At 38.7% G+C, this 10,733-nt stretch overlaps 1 protein-coding gene across 1 annotated transcript in view; it reads right to left on the reverse strand.

The window, feature by feature from the left end:
* The window catches only part of LOC139745414 (tetratricopeptide repeat protein 17-like), a 30,476-nt gene extending 20,247 nt beyond the window's left edge, over positions 1–10,229 (reverse strand). The window contains exons 1-8 of the mRNA XM_071655804.1: positions 10,116–10,229; positions 7,680–7,939; positions 6,507–6,618; positions 5,285–5,401; positions 3,879–3,988; positions 2,125–2,272; positions 1,304–1,443; positions 241–398 (exon numbers count right to left, since the gene is read on the reverse strand). Of these exons, the coding sequence (XP_071511905.1) occupies positions 241–398; positions 1,304–1,443; positions 2,125–2,272; positions 3,879–3,988; positions 5,285–5,401; positions 6,507–6,618; positions 7,680–7,939; positions 10,116–10,229 (1,159 nt within the window). The remainder of the gene's footprint in view (positions 1–240; positions 399–1,303; positions 1,444–2,124; positions 2,273–3,878; positions 3,989–5,284; positions 5,402–6,506; positions 6,619–7,679; positions 7,940–10,115) is intronic.
* Positions 10,230–10,733: the final 504 nt, after the last annotated feature.

Genomic DNA, 10,733 nt, shown 5'->3' on the forward strand with positions numbered 1-10,733 from the left:
AAGATACTATTCAGAGCAAGACTAGAACAGTTAATCTTGATCCATTGCGAATGAGCTGATTCTGTGATTACACATTTTACCATTGACACCTGCCAAAGTATAAGGCAACAATTTCAACAGATTAAAAGCTCTACTAATCCACTCCTAAAGCGTATCTGAAGATTTGAATGTTTCGCTGATCCTCTCATCTTATCCTCTCTCTGGAAATGATTGTCATGAATTTCAAAGCTCTCCTCTCACCCATCTCCTGGAGGAAGCGGTGTTTCTGGTAGCTGAGGTTGGCCTCAAACTGCTCCTCCGCCTTGCGCTGCTGACTCCACATCTTCTTCTGCAGCTCCAGAAAGTACTCCTGCTTGGTCTGGTAGTCCTTCAGCTCCGCCAGGGTCCGTTGCAGGGACCTGTGGCAGGTGAGATAATGATGATGATTGTGGTGGTGGTGACGGTGATGGTGGTGATGGTGATGATGATGAAGGTGATAATTGTGATGGTGGTGGTGATTGTGATGATCATGGTTGTGGTAATAATGGTGATGATGATGATGGTGATGATGGTGGTGGTGATGATGATGGTGAATGGTGGTGGTGGTGATGATGATGGTGATGATGGTGATGGTGATGGGCATGTTGGTAATGGTGATGGTGATGATGGTGATGAGGATGATGATGATAATGGTGATGATAGTGAAGATGGTAATGATGGTGATGATGATGATGGTGATAATGGTGGTGATGGTGATGGTGAAGGTTATGGTAATGGTGATGGTGATGGTGATGGTGATGGTGATGGTGATGGTGATGGTGATGGTGATGGTGATGGTGATGGTGATGGTGATGGTGATGGTGATGGTGATGGTGATGGTGGTGATGATGATGGTGATGGTAGTGATGATGATGGTGTTGATGTTCGTGATGATGATGGTGGTGATGATAATGGTGGTGATGATGGTGATGGTGGTGGTGATCGTGATGATGATGATGATGACGGTGGTGATGATGTTGATGGTGGTGGTGATGGTGATGATGATGATGATAAAGATGTTGATGATGGTGATGGTGATGATGATTAGTAGGACAAATGAGGAAGAGGGAAGGGATAATGATGAAGCTTTTGACATTGATAGAATCAAACTTGGAAGAGGCTAAGGTGCTTAAGTATAATTATCATCAAGAAACCATAAAATTGAAGGAACTTGCTGAAGACAAATGCCTGTTTGGCTGCATGTTCCTATAGGCAGACTGTACATGACACATTAAAAGAGAAATTGTTTGAACAGCTGTGAGTGAGAAGCTATTGAAAAACTTACGAGTGTTGAGCCTCGAGGGCGCCCTCCAGCTTCTGGTGACACTTGACTGCATGTTGTCGCTTTTCTGCGGCCCCCAGGGCTGGGTTGATCCTAGCTGTGTGTCCAAAACACTCGCTAGAGCGGTTGTATTCTCCGATGGCCTGGAAGGTAGGGATACCGAAACCACATTCACTGGGCTACAGGCCTATATATGAATACCGTATGTGCTATATATCTAAACAAGTCTTAGTTTTCATTGCAACTGATTGACTAATTGCCCTGCATCAACATAAATAAGCACCAAATTGATCAGTGTCAAAGGGTGTGTACAGTTCTGGTCGAGGTGAGGATTTAGCTTATAACGTTTTGCAAGAAATTCAGAACCATTCCATGAGATGTCAAAGAGCATGCAATTCTAAGGGGTATCTTAAAGGTTATTTGATGAAAATCGGTTTTGAAATGGCTGAGATATCCAAAAACAAGGTGAAACAAAGAGATCCTAAAAAAAGGCGTGGCCTGTCGCCTTTTATCATTACGCTTTTGTATCACTTTTTTTGATAACTCAGCCATTTGAAAACCAATTTTCATCAAATAAACGTTGAGTCCTTCTTAAAATTACACGCTCTTTCATATTTCATAAGAGGTTTCTCATTATCTCACTTAGGAATGTTCAAAACATGAATTCCCACCTCAACCAGTACTGTACAGTCCCTTTAAAACACTGATCAATTCGGTGTTTGCTCTGATTGTCTAATTGTACACAACATTTTTAAAAATCTTATTATATATTAAATGGGGCTTGCGGACACAGGGAAAGGGGGCTATATTCTCACAGCACTTACAGCGTAGATGTTGCCCAAGGTGAAGTAAACGATGTCGATGTCGTCTTCGACTTCGAGAGCAGCTTGGGCCAGGATGGCAGCATCGTTGGAGAGATGACCACGATGAAGGACGTTCGCGATGTTCATCAGCGCAACATTCTTGTGGATCCTGCATGAAATTTGACAGAGAGAGCAAGCAGGCAGACTTATGATATTATGTAATCACTGTGCTTAATGAAGAGAATTATTGTATTGTTTTGTATCTAAATGTACACCGATGGCACACAATTTGTTTGATTGATCAGAAAAACCAATATCTATCTATCTATCTATCACTCAATCATTCTAGCTGTCTATGTTCATGTATACAGATCATTTATTCAAAGATATTGTAAGCTTCTTTCCATGTTTCATCAATTGTAAAATATTTGTTAATGTGTAAAGTGTTACATATTTACAGTGAACAGAAAAAAAGAAGGTCACAACTGCATGTGGATATTAAGCCTTTAAGTGCTAAGGCACTTTTCTTATTAAACTTGCCAAATTCTGTCATCAGTATTCAATAATCCATACCCAAACTTGACCTAATTTAAGATTGATTAGGGAACCCACTCTGGTGTAGCAAAGTGCCTCAGTCCATAATTCGCATTACAGGGATTAGGGAAACTCTATTCACTGACTATTACTCACAACATATTACTTCTTTAACCCTATTCTAACTGGGGGAGGGGGTCAAATTGACCCCCCCTCGACATTTCGCACCACGAGTCCACAACGCGCAAAGATTTTGCTGCGTCGTTTCATGACTTTTTTAATTGAAGTCTCCCGCATATTTTAAGACCAAATTTGCAACGTCCGGGTACACCGTTCTGAAGTTACGCAATGTTTTGCATATGCATGTCAACCCGAAAACAGCTCAAATTCATGACTTCGTGTGCAAATCCAATGCAAATTGTGCTTTTTTGTTTAATTGATATAAATTAGATTATTTCAACTTTTAACCATTGAAATTAATCAATTCTAATGTAAATAAGCTTGAAAAAAGTGCCTGCAACAAATTTTGGCAAAAAAACAATAGAAAACAAAAGGTCGAAAAAACACAAAATACATAGGAAATTAACAAAACAATAAAAAAAAAGAAACTGATTTTGATTGCGCTTTTTTTTTACAAGAACATTGTTTGATGTGTCTTGAGGAACTTTGACACAAAAACTTAGCAATCCTTCAATCTTTTTAAAGGAGTTATAGGTGAAAATAGGATTTCATGCATAAATTTGCATAATTAATTCATCAAGAAATATAAAATCAAATTTTTCTATTGTATGACCATATAATCTTGTAGTTGACATCCGGCTCTATGTTCAGGCAAAACTTTGCAGCGATCGCGCAATCGGTGGCCGAGATCTGAAGAGGGGGTCAAATTGAACCCCCCCCCTCCCCCCCCAGTAAAAACTTGGTCTCAAATAGCCCAGTTAAAATAGGGTTAAAAGTGGTTACCAAACATCTATTTCTGGTGGCCATGGGCCACTGCTAGTGTTGAGCCTTGTATAAGTATATACTGGTACACAGAGGCAGATACACATCATATTGACGGAATAATTTTTAGGATTGGAGGAAACTCTATATATACTTGACGACATGAATCTGAATGTAGTGTATTTGTACAATGTTGTGTATTTTCTGTTTGTTTATATGGTTTTTATGAAGTATTGAATAAATAAATCCAATTCAAACAGGGTAACCAGAAAAAGGAAATAACATAAAATGATACGTACGGTGGAGAAAAATGAAGCGCCCTCCTTGAGCATTCAATGACCTGCTCTGGGTGACCCTTAACCCTCCAGTAGTAAGCCGCCAGGTTGAAGAGGACCCACGAGGTCTTGTTCTGGACGAGTCCACCGGATGTGATAGGGAGACATCATGTTAGTATTAAAACAAACACATTCTGATATCACTGTGCAAACACACCGCAGATTACATAATCCGGCTCGTTCGTGGCCAAGGAAGAGCAAACATGTGGTTTAAGAAGATCACATATGTTTCATGTGTGTTTTATTTCCACTAGATGTAAGAAATAAAAGCAAAAAAAAAAAAAAAAAAAAAAAATGTGTGATCTAAGGCACTGGAAAACAAGTTGACCCCATTCCCATTCAATGACTCATCAGAGAGACACAAGATTGCATTTTTGTCATGACAACAGACACTAAATATAGTCAACCTCCGAAGACAAATCCTTCGAACGTCTGAAGATAATTATCTTATGACGTCAGACTGGTATGCCTCAGGCTTCCATACATTTCCAGTTCTGTTCCATCCAGTTTATATGAGACATTAAAAATTACAATTGTATGTTGATAAATGTGTACAATGTTTGTTTTCTTTTTTTTTACGTACAGTATATATTTCGAGAATGAGGATGTCATGGACATTTTCACTAGATATTGTTTTCGCGAATTGACACAAAGCTGTCGTAAGTGCACTATTATACCAGCACATGGGCGACATTTTTGTGTGTTGTTAAATTTGCAGTCCAACAGTGATTCGCAAAATTCGTGAAAAATAAACCCTAATTAGAATAACAGCTTGTACATTATCTAGATGATGAGGATCATGACACTGTACACTTTCATAGGGAAATCTATTTCAGGATATACACCATAGTAAGTCATATATTTCTACCGACAGTAAAGAATTCTACAGTTGTACAAACCTTGCCTGACATTTTCTCTTCCTTTCCTTTCACATCGTGAAGTTAACTCATCAATTTTCTAATTTCCACTTGCCTCAAAGACAAAAGCACTTGCCCCAAAACAGTGCTAATGCAATAATTGATTTGGGGAGGTTTTGATTTTCATATCAATGTCAAAATTGCACTTGCAGAAATGAGCAAATAACTGTAGCACTTTTAAAATCTCACTTGCCCAGCATACAATTTCACTTGCCCTAGGCCAGAGGGCAAGAGCTGATGTCGTGCAATGGTATATCAACCCATCGAGGACAAGTCCGGAATATACTCGGGCAAATGTCTATGGGAAAAATGCGTGTTGTAGCAAAATCAGCCCATCCTCAACAAGTTAAGTTATTACAACATGAAGTTTCTGAATTGTTAAGCAAGCACATGATCACCACGTACGGCGTACTGCTGTTTGTTGGTTGACAAGCTCAAAATGTTGGCACTCACCTTCGTCATGGCCTTATATATCATGTGACCTCCATTCTCCAAGCTCCCAATAGTAGGCAGTAGGTACATGAGCTCTGGTTCCGGAAAGCTGCTGATATTGTGGCGCTCTTGAATAGACTGGAGGACACAGAAGTGAGATGTGTTCAGCTTGAGCTTTGTGGGTGACTTTTCTCATAACTGCACTAACAAAAAGTACGTTTCACTCTAGGAATTTCTCTCTCCCTAATAAAAAAAAAAATGGCAAAAAAAAGTTAATGTAGAGCATATATATTCTGATCATGTGTAATATATAGTCACAAAATGGATATCTGTAATTAATTGGAATTTTCATAACGCAGATTAGCCAGTGTAAAAGGTCTGTCTCTGACAGTAGCCACACAGCCCATATCATAATTTGCAAATCATATCAACATGGACATCATTTAAAGGACAAGTTCACCTTCACAAACATAAGGATTGAGAAAATGCAACAATATTAGTAAAACACATCAGTGAAAGTTTGAGGAAAATTGGACAATCGATGCAAAAGTTATGAATTTTTTTAAATTTTTGTGTTGGAACCGCTGGATGAGGAGACTACTACAGCTTGTGAGTCATATGCGTACAACAGTATAAAGAAAATATAAAAGAAAATTCAACATATTTTCACTTTTTTCGCATAATAAAAGAGCAATTGACTTGCCTCTTTCTAAAGGCAGGGGGAATAATATTACCCATAACATTTATCGGTAACGAGTCAGGGGAATGTGTACTTTTTTCAAAAGATGGAATTTTGTGAAATTCTCTTTATATTTTCCTTACATTGTTGTACGCATGTGACATCTAAGTTATTCATACACTGCAGTAGTCTTCTCATACAGCGGGTACTGCACAAAAACTTCAAAAATTCATAACTTTTGAACGGATTGTCTGATTTTCCTCAAACTTTCAATGATGTGTTCTACTAATATTGCTACATTCTCTCAATCCTTATGTTTATGAAGGTGAACTTGTCCTTTAACATCGAATATAAAATCAGTCTTGTTACAACAAAAAAATTAATTTGTGATGCAAATTGACACAGTATATCTTAAGAGATCTGAGAGTACATGTATGTATTGATGGTTTTTATTCTGTATCACTATTTTATTCACAACTCCTTCCAGGTAGCCTCTCTTTTACTTTACCACAGTTTCCCCCCCCCCCCCTTCATAAGATCTTTGGTCCAAGGTCTGATACATACCTTAACGTGGTCATACGCAAATATGCTGAAGGGTAATTCATACGCTCGGGAACAGTTTGGCTGGCGAAATTTCTTTACCTCCCCATTCTTTGTTTTCAAATAATCCATGGGACTGCAAAAATAGAAATAACAAATAGACAAAATCAAGATGAGATTCCAACACACATTGGTTTGCCATTCCTTCTTCCTCTTTAGATTCAAATCACATTTAATCATATAAATCTCTATTCAACTCTTTCATAGCTAGAAATAAGATCATGATAATGATGATAATAATGATGATGATGACGGTGATTATGATAATACTACTACTACTTATAATGATAATAAGAATGATAGCAACAACAACAACAACAACAACAATAATAATAATAATAATAATAATAATAATAATAATAATAATAATAATAATAATAATAATAATAATAATAATAATAATAATATATGTCCCTTATGAGAATAAATAAAAATATATACACATATAATATCTTAAAAATCTTATTTCATATGATTACAGCACTGGGTTCCTATGTAAAACTATAGTACACACACTACTTACTAGACTTTTCAAGTGACAACTTACACTCAATTTGAAGTCTAATATTCACTATTAATATGACTTGACCTTGCAAACCAAACTACTGACACTGCCCCTGTGTATGCTATGAAACCCATATTGCACCAAGAGTTAATAGACCAGAGTATATTGGGAATTGAAGATCCTGTAAATTGCACACTAAAAAATTTCACTTGCTCTGAAACACAATTAGATACACAATTTAACAGTAACATAAGAAAAAAAAAATATCCCCATTTGTGACAATCGTGCCCAATGCAGCAAATACCATATCGATAGCGGCTCTGAGGGAAATGCATAATTACAAGCCTGCTTTTTAGCTTCTTGTCCATTTTCAACATTATTGATTTCAGCGAATACAATGTATCACACATTTGGCTTCACAACCTACACTGTATTGTGTGATTATATACATGTATATATTTAAAATATAAGTATATTCACCATGTATATCATTTTCTTCTTTGAATTTAGCATGACATGTTTTGTACATCTAAATTCTTGTTTGTAAGTAAAAATGATAAATGAAAATGAAACTGAGATGAAATAAGCCATGCATACAAAGTGTATTACAAATTATGACAATGACCACTCACTTGATCCCTTTCTGTTCCAGGGAGAGGGCAGTACTGATGTACAACTCAAACTCAGACAGCGGACGTCCAGCTGCCACACAGTCCTCATCGGTCTCCAGGAAGCGCTGCTCGAGGTCAGTATCCTTGTCCTCGTTGGCTTCGATGTCGGCCTTCTGGACGCGGAGGTCCTCCTCGAGGTCGCTGACCTCCTTGGAGCGCTTCTCTTGGTTCAGGATTGCGATGAGGTTGTAGGGCTCCCTCATGTTGAACACGGAGTCCAACTATGGGGGTGGGGTGGGGTGGGGAGGATCAACCAATGACATGACAATGTTCTGAATGATATCACAACAGCTAACTCCCTCAGTGGATATTCCCTCTCTCACAAGTTATTACAATTCTGCTCAAATGTTAAAAAAGTACTATTACCAATGCGACAAGAATAGTTCTAATCAATATCTAGGACCTACATAGTACACAACAAGTTTGTTTTTGAGTTTGACTCTGCTTTGCTTCTATGAGTAAATTTAACATCTATTGACAGAGTATTGTCATTGAACAGAATAGACAAAAAGACTGTTTAAAGCTTATACATCTATTCTAAAGAAACAAACCAACAACATTAATTCATATTTCTTTAGTATAATAAAATAAGAGAAATAGAAAACATAAACATTCCAATTTGTTGACTAATATCATGTGTATTAACATGATTAGATGGTAAAAATAATAATCATAATAAATTTGATAATAATGTCAGACAAGATGATTAGTGGGTTCCAGTCAACAATGGTCAAGTAGAGTTCTACTACTAGTACTACTAACTAGTCTAGTCTAGATGATGTTGTGTATTAAACAATACAATCTGACATAAATGAGGGCAAATACAACTTGTATCGAGTTGTTAAAGTACAAGTAGAACCACCACAGGCACTAACTATGCACAGCCCTGTCGCTGTACACAAGAGACGTGAGTAATTTGTGAAATTTGTAATAAGAATGCAGACATTTTAGCTCAACATCAACAGTTGCATTCAACAGTTTTGTAGCTGTGTTTCGAGGCGAGGGGTCTCCGAAGATTGGGGGATCACAGCGGAGCTTGTCTGACGCCGTGCTTTGCCATGCTTCGCTTCGCTCGGCGTCTGGTCGGGCTACACAGACACTAGCCCTGGAGACCGCGCCGCCATGATGCGGCGGGGTCCTGGCGGCTACCTCGCAGTCTCGCTAAAGTGAGAATCACGAACAACTCCCTATTGCCACATACGGCGACTTCACGAATAAATCATGGGTAAATTTCTATCATAAACACAGTGACAATAAAAAATGAAATATACATTACCCCATTGCCTTGGTTCTTTTCACCAATTTATCTGGAAACTGCAAAATTTTCCACAATTTTTAGGAGTAAGCGGCCTGCCCTAGTGGGAGAGCCGTGCTACCATTTTGAACGTGTATAACCATTAGTAAGCATCTACGCATGTAGCGAGTAATACGTAGCCTTTTGTCGAGGCCCTCTCGCTGTATGGTGTAGAGAGCCCAGCCGAGTAATGTAGCGCGACTCGCTTCGCTCGTCCCTTCGCTCGTCCGTTACAGCAAGAGGGCCTTGACAAAAGGCTAGCATGCAATGTTAGTGAGCATCGGTGAGCTGAAGATAATTCGCCTTATAATTTAAAGCAACATTTTCTGCATCATAAGTAACGAAATGCATCAACCAGTCGCCGATTTGAATCATTTAGGTTTAATCGACCCACGTAAGTATTCCTAGTAGTTTTTGTTGAAAAATTAAGGAAATATAGCGCCGGAACGGCACCCGTTTTGTACAACATTAAGATCTGAATGCGAAAACGGCACAGCCCCAACACGCTGCGCTGCACGTTGGGGCTGGTCGCAGTTACACAGACACTAGATCTAAACTGGTAAAAACATTATTATTTTCCTAGCCACCTCTAGGGCATCAAATATATCTGGCATTACCGAAATAGTCCACCACTCCAGCTCCATTCACCGCCATTCATTTCATCATAGCCAGTGATAGCCGGGGACTTTTTTCAACCTCCATTAATAACAAGACTTTGCACATACTCCATTAGCTAGATCTAATATTGAGTACCGGTAATAACTGTTAGCGGTTAGTGTAGACGCACACGCAGAACGAGAGGGGACCGATATCACGATTTGGCCATATACTAGTATCTTAATTTAGAGAGTCCTTGCAGTACATGAAATATGCGAATTTCAATTTTAGCTGTATGGAGGTTCTAGTGGTTTAGAGTGTATGCTCCTTGCAGCTTGCAATGCTTCAGTGCACCAAATACAACCTCATACATTTTTAAATATATGGGACTGTACTTTGCGGCTCCGCTAACATATTGTACATCAGGGATCGGCAACAAGTGGAGATGAAGAAAGTAACCTATAAACTTGTTTTGAACGCAAATATTCCGTGCAAGATAAACATACCTGCTGTGTAATCATGCCATCTTCAGTTACAACCCAGTGTGTAGTCGCTTGACAAGGAGAAAACGATAGCCAAAAGACAACCAATAGCTGTCCAACACGAAGGGAGGCAGCCATACTCACACCCCATTGATAATCATAATGCACAACATGCGATCGAACGAATGATTTGTATGTGTGTTGTGTGTACGTGTATAACTGTAGCAGTTCGGTGTTTTTTGTATGCATGCTATGCAAGCGCACGCAGTAGATGGGGGGGGGGGGGGGGGGGGGGGGGGGTTGTCAGCCTATCAAACCATAGCGCATGCTCACGTTAATTAATTGCACAAAAACTGCTCTCGGTGGCTGGGTTTTTATTTATTTAGTGTGAAGGTCTACTGTCAGACAGCCTGGCTATGACCTTCGTGAATCAGCAAACAATACAAACTCACCACTAAACTCACATTTACATGCAGGGCCTACTGATTATACCACACAGCTACTATTAGTAATTGAATGAGTACTATGTGTCCTTGAAGATCACGACGACAACAAAAGCAACATTTTTAGAGAAAAACAAACATTTCTTTGAAAGCAAGAAAATAGATTAAGGTGTGAATTTTCTTCTGTTTATCAGATCTC

This window comes from Diadema antillarum, unplaced genomic scaffold (assembly GCF_040938485.1).
Source record: "Diadema antillarum isolate AM-2024a unplaced genomic scaffold, OU_Dant_1.0 seq00001265_RagTag, whole genome shotgun sequence".
Lineage (NCBI taxonomy): Eukaryota > Metazoa > Echinodermata > Echinoidea > Diadematoida > Diadematidae > Diadema > Diadema antillarum.